General features: G+C 32.3%; 3 protein-coding genes across 7 annotated transcripts; 2 read left to right on the forward strand and 1 right to left on the reverse strand.

The window, feature by feature from the left end:
* Positions 1 to 267: 267 nt before the first annotated feature.
* Positions 268 to 7,312, forward strand: LOC137820073 (protein FIP1). 2 transcript variants are annotated; one of them, XR_016515311.1, is made up of 14 exons: positions 268 to 422; positions 517 to 608; positions 724 to 828; positions 2,001 to 2,050; positions 2,234 to 2,300; positions 2,521 to 2,593; positions 3,254 to 3,309; positions 4,575 to 4,682; positions 4,913 to 4,994; positions 5,121 to 5,183; positions 6,339 to 6,398; positions 6,570 to 6,662; positions 6,743 to 6,805; positions 6,897 to 7,312. XR_016515311.1 is itself a non-coding variant. In XM_068623856.2 (14 exons), exons 1-14 carry the CDS (start codon positions 367 to 369, stop codon positions 7,011 to 7,013), a joined length of 1,074 nt encoding a protein of 357 aa, XP_068479957.1. In that variant the 5' UTR covers positions 268 to 366; the 3' UTR covers positions 7,014 to 7,312. The 2 variants fall into 2 exon arrangements, 1 of the variants encoding a protein (XP_068479957.1); XM_068623856.2 differs by having other exon boundaries at positions 4,575 to 4,671.
* LOC137820072 (tubulin-tyrosine ligase) lies at positions 7,232 to 12,639 on the reverse strand. Its single transcript, XM_068623855.2, has 15 exons — positions 12,230 to 12,639; positions 11,916 to 12,149; positions 11,348 to 11,472; positions 11,046 to 11,262; positions 10,645 to 10,770; positions 10,261 to 10,517; positions 9,869 to 9,976; positions 9,434 to 9,575; positions 9,167 to 9,332; positions 8,732 to 8,889; positions 8,268 to 8,591; positions 8,087 to 8,161; positions 7,884 to 7,953; positions 7,626 to 7,783; positions 7,232 to 7,524 (listed from the first exon to the last, which is right to left on the reverse strand). Exons 1-15 carry the CDS (start codon positions 12,518 to 12,520, stop codon positions 7,375 to 7,377), a joined length of 2,601 nt encoding a protein of 866 aa, XP_068479956.2. The 5' UTR covers positions 12,521 to 12,639; the 3' UTR covers positions 7,232 to 7,374.
* A 3,407-nt stretch (positions 12,640 to 16,046) lies between these two features.
* Positions 16,047 to 19,265, forward strand: LOC137821720 (GCN5-related N-acetyltransferase 6, chloroplastic). Of its 4 annotated transcripts, none has more exons than XM_068626453.2 (9): positions 16,047 to 16,526; positions 16,624 to 16,867; positions 16,999 to 17,051; positions 17,497 to 17,533; positions 17,619 to 17,684; positions 17,858 to 17,962; positions 18,048 to 18,201; positions 18,291 to 18,370; positions 18,896 to 19,265. In XM_068626453.2, exons 1-9 carry the CDS (start codon positions 16,417 to 16,419, stop codon positions 18,959 to 18,961), a joined length of 915 nt encoding a protein of 304 aa, XP_068482554.1. In that variant the 5' UTR covers positions 16,047 to 16,416; the 3' UTR covers positions 18,962 to 19,265. The 4 variants fall into 4 exon arrangements, 2 of the variants coding, with proteins under 2 accessions (XP_068482554.1, XP_068482555.1); XM_068626454.1 differs by having other exon boundaries at positions 16,053 to 16,526; positions 18,294 to 18,370; XR_016515779.1 differs by having other exon boundaries at positions 16,054 to 16,526; positions 17,850 to 17,962.
* Positions 19,266 to 19,923: the final 658 nt, after the last annotated feature.

The following is a 19,923-nucleotide window of genomic DNA, read 5'->3' on the forward strand; positions in this document are numbered from 1 at the left end:
TCACACCATTCTTTAAACTTATTTATATGACATGACAAGATGATGTGGTTGATCTGTATTCTAATAATGCAAAAAATTATCATGTTAGAAAATCTGTCATAGCAATAATAGCGTTAAAAATATCATAAATTAAATTATTATTTTTACTAACTAGATGTATAGGACAAAAAGAACATAATTATTCATTTAAGCAAGTAAGAAAATAAAGCAAATGAAAGAAATATAATTAACCATTTATTTTATTTTATTTTTAAAAAAACTAGTATTAGGTAAACACGAGAACGTTACAGTTAGTTTTGACGAGCAGGGGGATCAGAGAACCTCCGTCACTGAACCCTGGAATCGAACCCTCTCTTCTCCTCTGTCATGGCGACGGACAGATACGCTTCTCCACCAGTCGCATCGGCGGAGGACAACGCTCTGTGAGTCACTCGCGCACAATACTCCGATCACTATTCATTTTCTGTTACATACTTCCGCAATGCATAACAACATACTTCGATTTCGTTTTCGTAGCTTTCTCGATATTCTGCACGAAGCTCCTCTTTTCGCTCACCGCAAGCCTGCCAGGGTTGTCGGTAGCGTCTTCTATTGCATACTATTGGCAAGTTCAATTCCTATTGGCTCGTTTCGCAACATGTTGTGATGATTTTGATTGAATTCAACTTTCGCATTGATTGTGGTATGAATTGCTTTTTTATTGGTTGGTTCCATTTTAGGCAGGTTATGCTGCTTTCGCCATTGGAGCTCAGTGGATATTTCTTCCCGTGCAAGGACTCATCTCTCCCGTGCTTTGTAGTTGTGATGTTCTTCTCTTGCTGTTGACAGGTTTGGAACTGTCTCAATTAGGGTTTCTAGGTTGTCATCTCTGGATAAGCTAGCGCATTTTCTGAATGTGTTGTTGAATGAATGTCTTTTTCTATGGTCTTCAGTTCTCTCTTCTTGTTTATACAGTCTTTCTTTACTTGTTGCACTCACTTTTGCTGCTTTTGTCTCCACTGAGATCTTCAGATGAATGCCAGAATTTCCTTGTTATGTTGATATGGCTACTACTAGCTAGAGCGTAGCTGTAGTTCACTTTTTCGATCGATTGATTTTATATAAGGTGTACAATTGTATTATGAAGACAATCAAACATAAAACACTATGGATTTTTTGATAAAGAAGTTAGTGATAAGGAGAAAAAACTTATGACTTCACTAGTAATTTTCATTATAGCCATTTTGTCAAAGATTTGAACATGAGAATGAATAACCTTCCAAAATAAAGAGTGGTGGCTATGAATTTGATACTACTTTTTAACAACATTTCCTGGGAAAGAGGAAATAAATATGAGAATGTTCAATCTGAAGCAATCACCTCCTCCCCCTAATGATAGAAGAAGTTAAGCCTGAGATTCATCACTCTTTGTTGCATGATTCACTTTAAGTACCTTAATGTTTTCGGAGCCCTAATCAGATCCTGTAGAATACTGATTTTGTTATGTATTATACTAGTTAAAGCTGATTTTCAATATAGCCATCGCGAGGTTGTTTGACTTAATAATTTCAAGTGCAGACAAATGTTGATTAAATTAATGAACAAAATTAATAGTTTGTGTTTAGTTTTTTTCTTCTAGTGATTGATTTTATATGGTGTAAAATTGTATTTCTGGTTTTGGAAATATATTGGTGAAAATAAAACGTAGCACAGTATGGATTTTGAGAGAGAAATTCGTTATAAGGGCAATTGTTTGGCTTCACAATTAATTTTCACTATAGCCATCTTGTCCAAGATTTTGAATATGAGGGTGGATACAAGGTGCAGACAAAGGATTTGGACTTTATACTTTTATTATGTTCATAATGCTAATGTATAAAGTTAACAACATTGCTTCTAGGTGCTAAATAAATATTAGTTAATTTTACTAAGCATTATAACGTACAAGCTTCTTCAACCTCTACTCAATATTCCGTGTATATAGTTTTATTATACTTAATCCCCATATTTTGCTGTTTCAGGAATCTTTCAACAATACCTGGTTTATCAAGTGCAAAAGATACGGTTGCAGGTAATTCTGTTAAGGACATTTCGTTGCCAAAATAGTTTCTGAAAGTTTTGCGATGGCATTTAGACCTATAAGACCATATAATTACAACTACACATTTGCTGCAAATCTCTGAAAGTTTTGGTTGTGTTTGATGTTGTTTAATGCTTGATTGTATTTTCTTTTATCACCAACATGATTTTTCAGGGCTACTATAGTTTCAGCCAGAAGTTGAAATTTATTGTCCGCATACCCTTTTCCATTACAGCTTATGGTATGTATTTCAGTGCTTAAACTTTTCTTTCGGATTATACTTAACATATGGTGTCAATTGATGGATATGTCACGATGTCAAGAACCGACTCAAGCCCAAAACATAAATTGTTTGGTGAATGCACGTGAATGTCTTGATATTTTTAACATTGTGGATGGTTTATATTGTTCGAGTTGCTAATTATAATAGGAGTGTTGTCAACTATTCAATTTTATGTCAGGAACCGCTGCAATGCTACTTGTTATAGTCTGGAAACCTTACACTGGTTTCCTGTCAATCTCTGCAATATTGAGGTATATTCTCCATTTGGTTGTACTTGTTCATTTTAGACATTTTTCAGGGCAAGATTGAGTTGAGTTAAAAAAAGTAATACTAGCAGGAGTATGCAACTTCTAAATATGAAGGACGAAAGCCTTATTCTATATCTTGTCATCAATAATAGGTGCCAAGTACAGGGAATAGACATTGAGGCTTTTGTGGCATGTTTGGTCAAATGAGTATGCTAAACTTAAAACCGTATCATTTTAACAGTGATTTATCTAGTAGACTAGATAGTGAGGTTCAATATATTTCAATTTGTAGATTTTCTAGCTGCAGTATATATGCTTAGTATGGGACAGAGTTTGGTCGGCAGTTTGACTGTTGGAACATCACAGCATATAGCATGTATTTATCTCCCTGTTCCCCTCCTTTTGCCTAGATGAGTTCACAGTTGAACTTCTGGCATGGCTATGATTGAATGAATTTTTGTTGTTCTCAACTTACAATAAATACATTATTACGTTTATATTTTCGAAGGTTTGGTTTTACCTAATGATAAATTGTTCACCATCAAGCTCTTGTTCCATGTGGCATATTTCTTCACTCTGCCATTTTTTCTCTTGCGAATAACTGGAAAATAGTTGTTCACTTTCTTACTGTAGTCTCATATATGTTGATTTAAAATTCTGCAGGATTATTATGGTAGTTGAAGCAGTGTCTGCCGGATGTTTTATGAGTCTTTACATTGGTAAGTTTATGTAATTTTATGGGAAGGAGGGGGAGATGAAGCTACAAATTTCATTTATGATTTGTTTATATTGATGGGACTAAGAGTGTGTTTAGTAACGCCAATAAGCAAGATACTAAATTAGTTTGACTAACACAAAAATGTTTGGTACCTCTAAGTAGTTATTTTAGATGCTTCTAGACTATAGGCTACAAGCTACTCCAGCTAGTTTAATTTTCCTCTTAATTAGTATCACTTATAATTGAACACGCTTCCCTGTTATCTTTAATTTTTTTTACCTATTATTTTCTTTATTAATTTGGGTTAATATAGGAATGTAATTGAAAAGATATTGAATATTTATTTTAGTTATTGCACTATTTTTAGTATTTGTTAGGTTACTTTTAAATTTTTTAGGTTGTTCGAATTAAAAAAGATTTAACATTATAAAATGAAGTAATGTTTCATTACATGATGCTATGTGAAAATTACACATATTGATAACAGTAGTTTAAATTGACAAATCAAAAAAATTAAACTTTTAAAAGTAAATAAAAATTAAATTTGATTAGTACTCATTAAATCAACTACTTTAAATAAAATTACTTGTAAAAAAGCGTATAATTTTTTAAAAATATAAATAGAAGTACTAATAAGTCAAATAAGAGTTTAATTATTTTTTAAAAATCTAAAATTTTAATTACATAATAATACATTTTTGTCTAGAAAACACATTTTATTTATATAATATAACTTATGTACTTATGTCCTTTTATGTTATTTTACATTTAGCAACTATTCTACCAAACACTTCTAATGCATTAAGTTAGCTTATTAGCATATATGATAGGAACTTAATTTCTCCTGATTTAATGATATCATTCCTTTTTATTCATGATATCAATTTTAAACGAGTTATTTTACAGAAAGAAAGTCATTTTTAATTGAGATCAGTAAAATTAAATTTTATGAAATGACTTTGATTAGTTTGGAATTCATTATTTTTCCTTATATTTGAGTCCGAATGAATATTTATTTTTGTATTTTGGTAGATACTATTATATACAAAGTTTTAAACAATCTTAAGATTATTTTTTTTGGAAGGAACTGTAGGGATGTCTTTTGCCTTGGGCAGACTGTGTTTGCCTGTCCTCCATTGGATTAAAAAAATTGGAAAAATTTATTGCATTCCACCTGTCGACTATAATTATAAGATTTGTTCGTATATAGTAGAAACAGTACTAGTTTTATCTAGCTCTTTCTAACTACATTTTTGGTGCAAACAGGTTACATACACCAGTACAATTCATTAAACTCACACCCTGATGTTCTGAAGTCCTTGTATTCGCCACTACAGCCAGCAAGTTCTCTAGAGGGTCTAAGGCAAACATTTTGTAATCTAGTTTCTTTTATGATTTACTTCGTGGCATAATGTCCATGTTCGATTTTCAAACCCAAAAGTAAAAATAATAAATAAACTATTCAGCAAAATAGTATTTCTGAATGCATGATTTATGCTTTGCCATTTGTAAGATCACATGCCAGTAACACAAACAAATCATGTCTGTAAGCCCAAATTAAAGTGTGGGTTCTTGATTGTGAAGATAATATCTTGATGCAATAGGTACCATGATGGTCGTCTCTCTGACCAGCAAATGGCTTTGCTGCAATATCAGCGAGAAAATCTTCATTTTTTGAGCGAGGAGGTATACAAAAAATTGAAGCATTCATTTGCTATTTGATTATATCAGCTCGAAATGATACTTACAGTGTAGACATTCCACTGATGATATTTCATTTAATTAGTTCTTCATCGATATTTGGTCTTGCAGATTCTTCGATTGCAAGAGTGTCTAAGCAAATACGAACGAACTGATGATCGGAACACACCACAGGTAATAATTAACACAGATAAGTAAACCTTCCTTGTTTTTACCATTATGTTTAATTTATAAATTCTCATGTTTTGGCACATACAAGTTACAATGGACATGTGTCGTGGTTGTGTATGGGTGTATAATATTCAATATAGTATTTTTTATAATCAGAGAGATTAGCAAGTTATGCAATAGCAAATATCTTTACTGATTCAGTAGAGTTGAAATTCAATCTGAATTCATATCGAGATGTAAACCAGTAGTATCCTGTCAATACCTATTTAACTCTGTACTTTATTCAATTAGCATTCAAAATCGTCCCTGCTATAAAACATTTCTTTGTATTCCCCATCACCACAACAACTATATTTCTTTCACTTGAAAAAAAGAATTGTACTGGTGTTCCAACATGAATCGCGTCCTGAGGATGTCCTACCTCAATTTGCACTGTTAGAAATCAGAACGGAGTTGCTAAAATGATTTGTAGAGTATATAAGGAAGTTGCAGTTAAATAGCCCAGGCTTCTCATCAGAAATTCTATACCTTGCTACAGGTCTTTTCAATTATAGGTTTAATGGTACTTACTATTTAAATTCCTTTCTGGTACCTCAACAATTATCCTAGGTAGTTTTTTGTTTTAAATATTTATTCTGTGGGTTTCTAATTTAATTTTTAAGTTCGTAGAGTCAATGGTCTGAGGCTGATAGTAATACCTATTCTGTCGATATCGTGGATGTATTCAGTATATAATTGTACCTCGGTCGAATTTTGACCTTGCTCTTGTTTAGCAATAGCTTTGGTAGGATATTTATAGTTGAGTTGAGGGACGTAGTTAATCTTCTTTCAATTAACTTTGAGCCTAATGGCTCCTCCAAGCCTCCATTCTCTTGAGAATCTAGTTGAAATATTAGTTAAACGAGTGTGCAATGATTATAGTTGAGTTGAAGCCTACTAAGGCTCGTCTCATGAAACAAGCTTGAATTCTGTTCCACTTGATGTTTAGGCTAAATTACTATGATCTGACCAAATAACTTTTACATAATTGTAAAGCAATTTAGCTTAACCTTAAGAACTAGCATGACTAATAAAAAAATTAGGCTTGGATATTGGTGTCAATAAATATTACTTGCTACCTCTTCATTCTTTTTTGGTGATAAATTGTTTATCTTACAGGTGGACCTTGCGCATCTTCTAGCAGCTCGTGATCAAGAGTTACGCACACTTTCTGCTGAGGTAATTCCTGTAATTCAAATAGAAATGAATATTTCCATAGTGCCTCGTATAGTGATTTTTCATTTTATCCTTTCGGCAAATATTGATGGTTAGTGTTAAGTTTAGGCAGTCATCAGATACCATTCAACTCCGCACCTTCACAAACTAAAACGACTCTTAAATAATTTTCAGATGAACCAAGTGCAATCTGAGTTGAGGCTTGCCCGGTCCTTGATTGCTGAAAGGGAGTCAGAGATCCAACACTTTCGCACGACCAACAATCAGGTATCTAGCTGGTTTTACTGATATTAAAAGGGTGTTATGTGCTTTGACTACAAGGTGCTAACAATTCTTGATATAATCAGTATGTTGAAGAGAATGAAAGACTCAGAGCCATTCTAGGGGAATGGAGCACCCGAGCTGCCAAGGTATTATTCACAAATGCAATAAATACGAACACAGCTATCAATATATGCCCTTTTCTGCTGACTTAACCTTTTTTTATTATGATGATCAAAGCTTGAGCGGGCACTGGAGGCTGAGAGGATGTCAACTCTTGAATTACAAAGGAAACTTTCAACGCAGCAAAGAAGTCAATCATATACATCAGCAGACGCCACCGAACATGGAGCTTAATATGGTACATACCCACTTCACGATTGTTCTCACAGTTAACCTTGTTCTCACAGTTTAAATGAATGAGAGTACGCAGACGTCACTATTGTAGAGAGATTCGATGTACATAAAGTAGTTCCAAATCCAAATAGGGTTTTATTTCTTGTTTGTTGAGAAGAAATGCACAATGATGTAATTTGATTGAGTTATTGTGCGCCCTTGTGCTCCAAACTTGCATATGCCTTAAAAAAAACTGGGTTGCATTGAAGGTAAATAAAAAACCAAACGAAGCGACAGAAGCTATTCTAAGCGTGGATAAACCAAGCGAGGCCACAATTCATAAACCTTGTTCAAGCTTGGATATGGTCACAGAAATACTGAATTACAATTGACTAACTTGTGAAGTTTCATTCAAAAAGAGACACCTGAACACATTGTTGAAGAAATCAACACCTTTGGCAACACCTCCCTCTCCAACCACAATATCCATGTCATATTTGCAAGCTCTTGTACAATCCGGGCAGTAAGTTACCTGTATAAAAAAAAATGCATGTTACACATAATTCATGCAAGACATAACTCATTATGTCAAATATTAAATTTCTATGATTAAAAGGAACATAGGAACCGGACCTCTAGTAACTTGGGTTGGAAAGAGCTGTCCAACATGACATCTACACCATACATTGCCCTTGATGTTGGACTGTGCATCTCAGGATGAGCAACAGCAGCTGCCTCAAATACTGAACGAATCATTTTCCTTACTCTTGTGTGTATATCCAACCATTTAACTGAAAGAGATACAGAGATGAGAATTTGTAGTAAGTAGCCATTTGAAATGCAGACGATGCTCATCCTAACAGTGGCAGAGGATAATGCAGTATCCATTACCTTGATGTTCTTCCTCAAATTCCCTCACAAATTCGCTAGCATTCTTATGATTTATGGCTCCGCGATAATTCTGTAATCCATGGAATGACTACGTTAAAACTTGTTGAGAAAAGGAAAACCGAAAACACTGAAATATTAAATATTTCAAGTTTTCATCCGAATATCTTCTTGTTGCTGCATAAAATGGTGTACTCAAGACATACCATAACAGTGAAATGAGTTTCGTACTCAAACAAACTACTTCTGGCCAAAGAATATAGGTTGTTGGCTATCCTAACCTGAAAATGAAATATAAAACCAATTCCATTAGAATCTTTCAAGAGGATAGGAAATAAAATAAAGAGGCTTGAGAAATTTTCTTTGCACTCAAAAGAGTAAGTGTACCCAGAAACAATCTGACAGGAATATCTCCAGAGGATGCATGCTCCGAACCAGTACTATGTAACGGAGATCAAACTTTTTTCCCTGGAACAATGCAGGCTGTTCAATATACTTCTGGCAAATTTTGGGACCAGTTTCCATGAGCCGGATTATTGCAGGCAAATTATCAGTTACAGTAGTATCAATGGTTCGGGCCATATTCCAGGGTTTTAAGATCCAAAGATTGTCTAGTCCTTCCTTTCTGCGGACACAATAGTCACCAATAAGTTGAGATAGGTGTGTTTCCAGATTATAAGTAGGCTGCAACCATTGAGGAGATCCATGTGCCTGTTGCAACGTAAACCACCAAAATCACCACCCCAAGAAAAAAGCTAAGGTTCTAAAAAAAGCCTCACTCGGAAAACAAAATAAATGCTGCATGCCAGTGACACAGGTCAGTCATTTAGATGTTAGTTAACTATGATCACCTTTTGAATTGTCTCTGCTAAATGATGCTTCATAACAAGACATGCTTCAAAAGGAAATTGATTAATGTATTGCTGATCCGTAATTCCAGTAGCTTTCTTCATCTCCTCATCTACTTGCATACCTGTCCATATTATGTCTGCACCTTTTGGTTCATTTGCTGTAGGCATTCAAACATTCAAAAAGAAGGTCAACAATACAAAGTATACCATTTTATACGTGATGCCAACCATAAAATAAAATCCAACAGAATTTTCTGAGAGCCCTTCAATTTTCTGTAAGGTTAAAATCAATCAAGAAAAATTCAATATAGGCTCTTCAAATGAATTGTCAATATGTTCCAAGTCACATTTAACCATTAATTATGAACTGCAGGCTGCAGCAAAGAACAAAAGCAAAATTGAGATAAAGTTCAAGCATGCATGCATTAAACTTACTGATTGTGAACTCGGGATGTGTTAAGTATTCCTCTACGTGAGGTATATCTGTGTAAACACGTAATGGACGCCCACAATGTTGATGAATACTTCCAGTCTCAGAATACTGAAAGGTGGGAGATATTAAACTTGTGGACAACAATTTCTGATGGTGCTTCTCGTATGCCTGAAAGCAGGAAAGTAATTAGCTCCAAAACTTCCTGATACTTTGTATAATAGATCTTTAAACACAAAACAGAACGATGATCTTAGCAATAGGAGAAATACATTGATAAAGTAGTTTTCTGGAGTGTGGAACCAGGCAGTAAGCCTGGCAGAACGTTGTTTATCTTCCCCTATACCGAGAAGAAAATTGCGTGTGCACTCATCACCTTTTTGAACATTCTGTGTTGGCCATAGAATAGAAAAGCTGGAGAAAATGTGAGAGTTATTACTTTGATTAATTTTAACATACAAGTCCATGTTTTAATATGGAGAGGGGAAGAAGAAAATACCATTTATAGATCAAGGAGCAAGAAGGCAGGATACATCAAGGAGCAAGAAATAAGAATCAAAACTTATAAAAGGATCTTTTATCACACCAAAGGTGTTGAATAATATGTGAAGTACAATTATATAGTAAAGTAGCAGATACATTTGTAGAGCATGAAAATATGACTTCCACATCAAAGTACAAATATCAATGAAAATCGAGAAGATAACCTCACAGCTGATGCTAGATTGCCCTCTGGCATGAACAGAAATGGTGCCACTCTGAAATTTGGCTCATCACTATGCCGCAAAGCTGAACCTAGCTCATCCATCACATACCTGCAAAATATCCAAAAGAACGTGCAATTCAAGTGGTGTATCATTGGGAAAAAGCAATATGATTCATGTGACACTTCTATTTTGTTTATCCCATTGAAAAAACCAAACCAAAAAATTTTAGTAGTCGAACATGGATCCAAGGATTCAAATTGCATGAAAATATTAAAGCATAAACCAAACCACATTGATGAAATGTAACAAAAAATTAGAAAAAGCGGTTATTGATCAAAAGAAAGCTAGTGCTAAATTAAAATATAGAAAGTAAAACTATATGCAGGTCATACCATACTGATGTTTCATCTAACTTTTCTTCATCTGCAAGTCTATATGTCATTAGATATTGCCACATTGCATTTATAATACGATCAGCAAGAGGCTCATCAGGAGTCCATTCAGGAAGACGAGGAAGAAGCATTGAACCAATCACATGCTTTCCTGTTTCCAATATTTTGGATGCATTGATACCATTTAGCTCAGAAATGTTTGGAAGAGATTCCAGAATATCAATGGCCCTTCGTCCAAGTGGACCTGGAATATCAACCTGAAAATTGCTCAAATTATCAAAGGCCAAAACACCAATCACAAAGTATGTAAATAAAGACGGACTAAATAAATAACATGGGAAATTTTGAGGGATAAAAAAATGTGACAACGTAAATCAAATCTACCTCCAATGAACGCAAGCAAGTGAATCTACGCAGCAGATCTAACAAGTCACTAACTGAGTTTTGGTCCAATGGATTTCCTTGAATGTTCAAGTACGTAAGAGATGGCAAACAAATGGGTGTAAATGCCTGCAAAAATGGGAAAATCATCAAAACATTTAGAATGAAAAAAATAAGCAATGAATTGGTGTACAATATCAACTATTAACATCTTTAATTGATAAAAAAATCGTTTAGCATCTCCTGGGTAAGATATGAAATTCCCAGATTTTTTATCTCATACAATCAAATTTTATTCTAGTGAAATAATGCATTAAAGTCCCTTGTGTACACCCATGAAACACAGGCTACAAAGAAAAGGATGCAAAAAGCATATAGAAAATAAGCATAATAAATTGTTCAACCTTATTCTTTAAATTGTGAATGTTCCTATTTGAAAGGTCAAGAGAAGACACAGTGTGCAGTGAAGTGTGAGCCTGATCAGCATTTACAGGGTTATCCTTTCCATATATCCCTGCACAAAAGCCCAACGCCCACTCCCCAAAATTGCTTGTGAAACTTGAATTATAAATTTCCAGTTCTGGCAACTCCTTAAGAATCACCCCTTCAAGCTTGCCATCACTGGAAGAGAGGTAAAGTAATTTAGTTCTCTTCATAACAGGAACACATGGTTCAATTATTAACTTTTAGATATTAGAAAAGTTACCAATTTTTAAGAAGTGGGTTACTGTTGAGCCATATTCCTTTGAGATGCTTAAATTTGATTACTTCCTGAACAACCACTTCGGCGCTATTGAGCTTGTTTCCAAGCAGGCTAAGTGCCACTAAATCCTGACACAACGAAAGGAAAGTGTGTGAGTATTCAAATTACGGAGTGATTGACCAAATTTAAAAGAAAAACAAGAACTGAGATCATAATAATAAGAAGAAGAAGAAGAAAAAATAATATATACCAATACTAAAAAGAGGATACAAATTTTTGTAATTGTTTTTTGTGTGACCATTTTTTTTACAGTTTTACTGTTACAAAACTTAATAACTGTTTTTTATAAAAGCTGTTGTTGGTATTTTTAGTATACTTCAATACTACAAAAGGAAATAAGCACTTTAGGTGTCACAAATCAGTAGACAATTTTTTACCTTTGAATAATTTATTGATGATCATACAATTTGAATAATTGGAAGCATTGAAATAGAATGAAATTAGTCTCTGGCATAAAGGAAAAGAATGAAATGATATTAATCTTCAAAACAAGTGTAAGAGGGTTACTAACCGGAAACCTAGTTGGTAAGGCTAGAGACACAAGCATAGCATCATCGATGTTAAGCCCTTCAAGCTCCAACCACCGTAACGTCCCATCTCCTTTCTCCTTTGCCTCGCCAACTTCACTCTCCAAAGTTTCCTCAACACCAAGCTTACAGTTCCCTTCATCTTCATCATCATCAACATCAACATCCACACACATCAGAGAGCCCATCCTCTCAGCCAATCCTGGAACCTCACGCAGCTGCAACACCAAACACCAATGTCGTCAAGACAAACCCTAAAACAAGGAGTTTTAAGAAGGAGGAGGTGGAGGAGGAGGACCTGCTTGTATGCGTCGGAGAGTCTGAAAGTCCACGCATGATCCACGAGGAAGACGTCGGAGTCCGTTTCCATAGACGTCGACGTGAGAACAAGGCGCCGCTGACGGCCGCCCTCGCATGGCTGGATCTGAAAGTGGCTGCCGCCGTCGAAGGACTCGCCGGAGAGCTTATCGAATAGGCGCCGGTGCAGGCACTCCGGCAACCCCGACGCAGCAAGTAGCAGCGCGTGAACTTTCGCGAACTCTTCGTATGTTTCGATTCTTCTATTGGCGGTGCTCGCCATGGCCACCATTGCTGTGTGGCTTGGTGGTGCTACTCTTGCTGCTTGTGCTTGCTCATTCTGTTTCTCACAAACTCGGAAAAAACGGCGTTTACCAATTGGGCTGGGCTTCTAGTTGCTAAGCCCATTTCATTGGTCCGTGCTATTTGCACCCTGAACCCTAAGCACTCCTACTCTCTTTTTTTTCATATTCTCAAAATGTAAGAGGAACTGATTAATATAGTTATTTTTAGCATGTCATTTGTCCTGTTAAAACTAAATTTCGTTACATAACACTCTTAAAATAAGAGATTAATTAAACGTAGTAAATTAAATATTTTTATATAAATTAATCATAAACAAAATTGATAATATTTAAAAACGAGTTTTCATGATGTAATTTTTTATAATATGAAAACTAATTTTTTGTAAAAATTTATATTATGGAAACTAAATGTATTATTGACTTGAAGTAGAACTAACAATGTTCAATTTATTAATATATCATGTTAATAAACAATTCACTTTCACTTTCATGAACCTGAATCGTCAATAGTGTGTTTTGAAAACAATTTCTATCAAAATCATGTTATAATAATGAAAAATTAAAACAACTATTTCTTATTATTTTTAGCTTTTAACGTGTAATTTTAATTTGATTTTAGTAAAATTGAAGCTAATCTAAACAAAATACAGTTGAATTGTAACTATACAAACTTCCTAAATTTGTTGAAAAGAAAGAGATTTAAAGTCTGTATGAGTGAGCGTGCACTTACAACTTTGATGATAGAAAATCATGCCTGCTATAACCTTAAATTTCAACTTAATAATTAAATGAATATTTTATTAAATATTTTAAGTGAACATGTTGTGAAAGAATTTACATATACTTTTATGATAAAACACAAGTGTTAATTTTTATGTCAAAATTAGGATATTTGTGTTTTAATAATAACAAATACTAATATATTTGGATGTGTTTAAGAGTTAAGAATTAAAAGATGCAATCACTCTAAATCTTAGATGCATTTTTCCTGTATTCAACACAAGATGTATTGCAAATGCAATATGCCTAAAAATTATGCTAAGCTTAACTGGAATACATCTTAAGCATGATTTTAACATAATGAACCAATTACGAAAACATATTCTCAAAACGGTGTTGTTAGAATAATAGAAATGTTTCAAAATAGAAATTTTGTCCTCATTACAACAATGTGAGTGTAGCAATAAAATATGTCAATAATATCAAGCATATTTTAAAAATATCCTAATATAAGGATAAAGTCATAATAGACAAGCTTCAACGATCCTCTTTAGGACATTTGTAAAATGAAATTTATGCATGCAGAATAACATAATGAATACACACAAAAACACACTATGCAAATTCTTGAGCGTAAAAAAAGTAAAAACTTGAAGTTCTCAATAGAATCAGTGCGTTTAAAATATCAAAACTCTTAAAAATAACTCATATTTGTAAATTCTTCATACATTGAACTTAAGATTCTAGAAGTAAAAGTGATAATTTCTAATATCTCTCGGTAAGAATTTCTTTATAAGCATCAAACAATTTATTTTTAAATAGCCTAGAAAATTGTGTATACTTAGTCTACAAAGACGTTATATATTTGATATTTAATCTCGATAATAAATTAATAAATAGTTTTAAGAAAAACTGTATACTTAATCCATATAGGCATTGTTTGTGTATTAATTTTTTTTTAGATTTTTCCTGCAAATATTTTGTGCAATTTGAAATTTACGATAAGTTTTCTTTCAATTTTTTTTATTAAAAATTAATAAAAAAAAGTATCATAAAATATATATAAAAAATTACTAATAAATAAAATTTACCATAAATTGAGAATATGAAAAGAAATTAATAGTAATTAATTAATTTAAAAGTAATATTTTGTTTTTACAATTAAAATTAAAAAAAATACACTTGTTTGAAATGAAGGAATGGTAATAGTATTATTTTTAAAGACAGTAAAAGAACATATTAGAAGATCACACCAAATTATTTTTCTATTGCAAAACTAAAACATGACTTTAAAATTTGGAAATTAGAAAATCACTTATAAATCTAGAAAAAATATTGAAAGAACAAAAAATATATAAGCTAAAAGTTAAATATTACTACACGACACTAGTGAACATAGTCATGCAAAAATAACGTATATATATAATACATTCATACAAATTAAAATAAATTAATTTTAAAGTAAAAAAACAATTTAAATGAACAAAAACAAACTTATTCTGAATTTAAGAAAACATATTTAAATTTTTATGTTATATTTATATATTAAAGTATAAATAAATATAATATATAGCTATTTCTAAATATTAATACGAATACTTATAGCTGACTTGTATATATCCATAAATCCACATACAGATATCTATACATATACACGTAAACATTAACAAAAATGAGATTGTGACCCCATCTTATCCTTTATTTCTCACATTTTTTTAGGGATATAATACAAAGTTTAGATAATCATTTTAAGTGATATTTATTAGAATTTCGTATTAATATTAATTTTATTTGAATGTTTAAAATAAATATTGAGATAAAGATGGTAATTTTTTTAATGGATGAAATAAAAAAAATTAAGTTGATTATCATCAAGAAGTACGTATTTTACATGTCGTGCTAACTAATTTGAAAATAATTTTCTTAAATTTTCTTCTCTATAATCGTTTACTATTGTAAATAATCAGTATTTAAATTAATACTAATAATCATAATATAGATAATTATCATAACAATTACAATAGAGTACTTTAAATATGATAATTAAAAGGTTTGAGAAATTATTTCACACAGATAATTTTTTTTCATAAAATAAGTCTTAATTACTTAGAAAAGTACATGTATACTATAAATCAAAACTATGGATATGTTTCAACTTCGATAAATTGCTTGTAATTTTTATTTTTTTTCAAAATCGTTTTCACAAAATTTGTTAAGAATTATATTTTTTTTTAAATTATACCACATTTTGAATTTTTTTTTGAAAGTTATATATTAAACATAAATCAACCTTTATTATTTTGAATTTGTTAATTTCACGGATTATTTTATGCATCAAACTTTATGAATTGTCATCCTAAAGCAAGTTTATTTTTTGTTATTATCACGTGATTGTTATTTGTACTGTTCTTTTCGTCTTTTAAATTTAAAAAAATTTCACGTTTTTCAAATAATAATATAGAAGTTCAGTTTGGTTGCACTTTCCATTTCACAATCATGAAAATATCATGAAGAGTGTGTTTTTTCATAAATATTCAACATATTAGTGAAACAAGACAAAAAAAAATTGTATTATTTTTTTCAAATAACAATCTTTCATTTGTTTGTTGGATCTCTATTTTTTTTTTCAAATAGAAAGAATAACTTAATTGATTTGTTTCTATCATTTTGACAAGAACCTTGAACCCTAAAAAGTAGGAGATTAGAAATATGTTTTGTCCCATTGATTATTCAATTGAAGATGTAGTTTGTATTCACAAGGTACTAAATAATTAATTGGGTAAAAAATGGTGTGATCTCAATCATAAAACTGAAACAAAATTAAAATGGATAGACATAGCATACCCCACCACCCACCCCCAATACCATCTTCAATCCAAAACTGAGTCTTTGGCTCAGAAGCACCATCAAATTGTCCTCTCCTCACCACAAATGCCAATTCTCAAACTTTGTGAAAGAAGAAGCAGAAACAAATTAAAGGGTAGTTTTCAACTTTCAGTTGAAGCCAGAATTCTTCACCTCTCTCTTTCATTTCAGTTTTCTTACATGTTGCATCACTGCCATATTGGAACAATCAAAAGGGGTTTCTTTCTGTTAAGCTCTTAGACTTAAAGATTTTTTTTTTTTGGAGTTTCCCGTAAACCTTTGAATCTAGAAGAAAAACATGTCTCCCATGTCGACTATTCCAATTCATAGACCTGAGTTTGGGACCTTGTTCTTCAATGGGTCTCCAAACCCTTATAAATGCCCAAGAGTTACCTCCTCATGGACCATGTGAGTTTCAATTTTCTTTTTCATTTATTTTATTTTGGGAATCATTCTTTTATTGTATGATTTTTAGCTTTTTCTGTTTTATGTTTGACGTGAACAGGGCCATGGATTCGAAATTTTCTCTGACAAAGAAGAATGATATTAATAATGATTATAGTATGAAGAAAAAGGAAGAACTCTCTGTGCAGCTTTCAACTCCACCCATTTCCAAAGTGGAAACTTTAAACTCCAACAATCTCCAATTTGATCGGTTGCAGCCATCGGATCAAGAATTGGGTCGAGTAAATAGGTTTGAGTTTGGACAATTTGTTGCAAGAGAAGCTGTGCTTGACGAGGAGTATTGGGTATGCTATGATAATTTTTAGGACAGAGAGAAAAAGAGAACATGTGAAGTGTGTGTATTGTCATGTGTAATTGATGATGCTGGTACCTTTCTCAAATATTTATTTATTTGTTTTGTTTAATTTTATGCTAGACAGCAGCATGGTTGAGAGCAGAAAGTCACTGGGAGAATCGGGCATATGAAAGGTATGACATGACACACATCAGGAAAGGTCAAATGTTCTTTTATAGAGATCTTTTAGTAGTGATAAACAAGGAATGTGGAACCATTTGTTGGTTTCATTGACTTCAGATGATAGCAGATTGAGTAACATTTGAATTAGGAACAATTAATCAGATTAACATGTATGATGTTGAACATTGATTTAATGATAATTATAGATTACAGTAAGAGAACTATTAAACAAGACTGTGTTGTGTAACTAGGCATGTATAGCAGATTGAGTATAAGTAACATTTGAATTAGGAACAATTAATCAGATCAACATGTATGATGTTGAACATTGATTTAATGATAATTGTAGATTACAGTAAGAGATCTATGTTACCGTAGATGATGGTGGATCTAAATTTTTTGCTTTTGTTCACAATTGATGATGAGTGCAAATGATTTTACTTCTGTTTTATCCAGATATGTTGATAACTACAAAAGGAAATTTTCTGAGCAGGTAGGAGTTCATATACTGCTGTGTGTGTACTGTATAACTAGAGTGTAGTATATAAAAAATCTCAACAAGACTTCCTATTGTCTAGGAATTTCATGCATTAAAAAGGCGGTGCAAGGTGCAGAACGGTGATAGCTGCTCATGCATCATCACGGTAAATCAACCTCATCTTAGATTCTGGTTTACTTGAAAAATTAGGTTATAATATATACTTGAAAGCTCTGATTTAATGATTAAAATGAGAAAAAACCTGTTGAGTTACTAATAGTTTGATGGTTGATTGTCCTTAATGTTTCAACTTATGGTGTTTGGAGTCAAGTTTAACAGGTGAGGAAGGAGCAGAAGAATGCAAAACATTCAACATTAAAAAGTGTTGTAGGAACCCTTGATTTGAACATTCGATATTTGCTTCAAGGGGAGACCTATCCTGGGGTATTTGCTCATTCTGTCTCATTCTGTTGCTTTGTGTACTAGACTAATGGTGTTGATGCAGTCTGCAACTCAATCATTTCTTCAGGAACGGGTCAAGGCTCCCCTTTTTTGCTGCATCAACAGAACACCACCAAGCAGATATGGTTACATTGCAAACTTGTGTGTTATCAAATCAGCTCGGCGCCAGGGAATTGCAAGCAACATGTTGTCTTTTGCTATTGGAACTGCAAAATCTAATGGTAATACAAACAAACATTATAGTAGCCTTCCTTTGTCTGATGTAGTCACAAAAATTGACTAAAAGTTCACAATTCCTGGATTCATTTAGCAGGTGTGACACAGGTGTATGTGCACGTGGAGAAAAATAATAGTCCTGCACAGATATTGTACCAAAAGATGGGTTTTGAGGTAATGTTGCTAGTTCATGTGTATTTCCCACTGTCTACAATGGATTGAATAAGTCATTAATGTGGTCCTCAAAATATTACCCTCTATAAGTTATAAGAAACAATTGGTTGATAACTGGGTTTCTTATTGTATTGTCAAGGGTTCTATATCTGGCTGTGTATGAAAAGACTTTGTTGGAAGAGATAAGACTCACTTCTGTTATCTCTGCATCTAAAAAAGAATTAGCTTCCAACTACTAGTCTAGGATATCCTTGGTGCAAAAATAAAAAACACTATACAAGTTATTCTCCAATTATCAAATATCTGAGTTTAGTCCCTATGTTGATATATTTTACTAATAGAATCAATTTGAGGGATTTCTTAATATTTGAAAGTCTACTTGGAGGATTACTTATATAAATCTTTTACTTTTAGGACAATTTAGGAGAGAGGGTATTCTTTTAAGGATGAAATTGATGGTTCATTCATGATATAACATTTCTACTTGTGAAAAGCAATAACTGGCAGTTTCCGTGCTCTTCTCAGATGGTTGAAATGGCAAACTCCCAGTTGATGGAAGAAACATACTTACTGCTGCGATTACAGACATAAAATACTAAGGATAGCTTCGAAACAGTTGTGAATTTATTTCAGAATTTATATACTTCCTGTAACCATCATAGAGGTGTAAGATGTAAATGCATGTAGGTATCCATGCTTGTACCTAATTAAGGTAACAAGTTTCCACTATTTCTCCTTCATTTGCAATGCATTGATATTTTATTCTGTAGTTTTTATAGGTATCATATATTCTTCCTGAAATTATATGTATTGGAGAAAAAAAACTTGGGTAATTTGAAAAACAGACTCAGATGTATTGGATTTGAAAAGGGTAAAGTTATTTCCTATTGCAACATTCTCAGTCTCATTTTTTTTCCATGATTTAATTTTGTGGTTAAATGATCATATTTCTCCATTGAAGTGTCTTCCTTTGCTGTGATTTTACTTAATTTTAGCCTCAGAAGTTATTTTTGAGGTTGTTATATATATATATATATATAACAATGTGTGGCATTTCAAGATAGAAAAGTGAATCCTAAAAAATATAGGAAAGTGAGGTTAAGAGGGAAAAAAATAAAAGGTTAAAGTTTGAAGAGAAAAGAATAAAGCAGAAGAGAAAAGGTTGAGTTTTAAAAGATTGAGAAGGAAGACGAGAAGTTGGGGTTTTGGAATAAAGAGTAAACTGAAGAAGGATGATGAATTTAACTCTCACTTTATTCCCCCACCTTACAAGATATAGGGATAGAGATCAGTTCGAGTTTAAAAGAAATATGTTCAAAATTTAAACATTTATAGTTTTATTAGATCAGATAAACCATGGACAATAGCTAATATTAATTTTTAAAATTTTAATGATAAATTATATTTTAACTTAAACATTACATAAATAAATTATTTTTTTAAGGAATATATTATATTTTGAGTCAAATATATAGTTTTAAATTTACTATTTAATAATTTATAATTCAAATTATTTATTAAAATAATTAAATAATATTATGCGTACATATGTG

Source organism: Phaseolus vulgaris, chromosome 9, assembly GCF_051622355.1.
Source record: "Phaseolus vulgaris cultivar YP4 chromosome 9, ASM5162235v1, whole genome shotgun sequence".
In the NCBI taxonomy this organism is placed as follows: Eukaryota; Viridiplantae; Streptophyta; class Magnoliopsida; order Fabales; family Fabaceae; genus Phaseolus; species Phaseolus vulgaris.

What these genes read in the sequence shown, in the direction of transcription:
- LOC137820073 (XM_068623856.2), top strand. Translation starts at nt 367, where the DNA reads ATGGCGACGGACAGATACGCTTCTCCACCAGTCGCATCGGCGGAGGAC. An exon ending in TCTTCTCTTGCTGTTGACAG is followed by an intron (nt 829 to 2,000) that starts GTTTGGAACTGT and finishes TTGCTGTTTCAG; the next exon opens with GAATCTTTCAACAATACCTG. An exon ending in TGCAAAAGATACGGTTGCAG is followed by an intron (nt 2,051 to 2,233) that starts GTAATTCTGTTA and finishes ATGATTTTTCAG; the next exon opens with GGCTACTATAGTTTCAGCCA.
- LOC137820072 (XM_068623855.2), bottom strand. Translation starts at nt 12,520, where the DNA reads ATGGTGGCCATGGCGAGCACCGCCAATAGAAGAATCGAAACATACGAA. An exon ending in TTAGATGAAACATCAGTATG is followed by an intron (nt 9,977 to 10,260) that starts GTATGACCTGCA and finishes GATATTTTGCAG; the next exon opens with GTATGTGATGGATGAGCTAG. An exon ending in AAACTCATTTCACTGTTATG is followed by an intron (nt 7,954 to 8,086) that starts GTATGTCTTGAG and finishes CATGGATTACAG; the next exon opens with AATTATCGCGGAGCCATAAA.
- LOC137821720 (XM_068626453.2), top strand. Translation starts at nt 16,417, where the DNA reads ATGTCTCCCATGTCGACTATTCCAATTCATAGACCTGAGTTTGGGACC. An exon ending in AAAGGAAATTTTCTGAGCAG is followed by an intron (nt 17,534 to 17,618) that starts GTAGGAGTTCAT and finishes CCTATTGTCTAG; the next exon opens with GAATTTCATGCATTAAAAAG. An exon ending in AAGGGGAGACCTATCCTGGG is followed by an intron (nt 17,963 to 18,047) that starts GTATTTGCTCAT and finishes TCATTTCTTCAG; the next exon opens with GAACGGGTCAAGGCTCCCCT.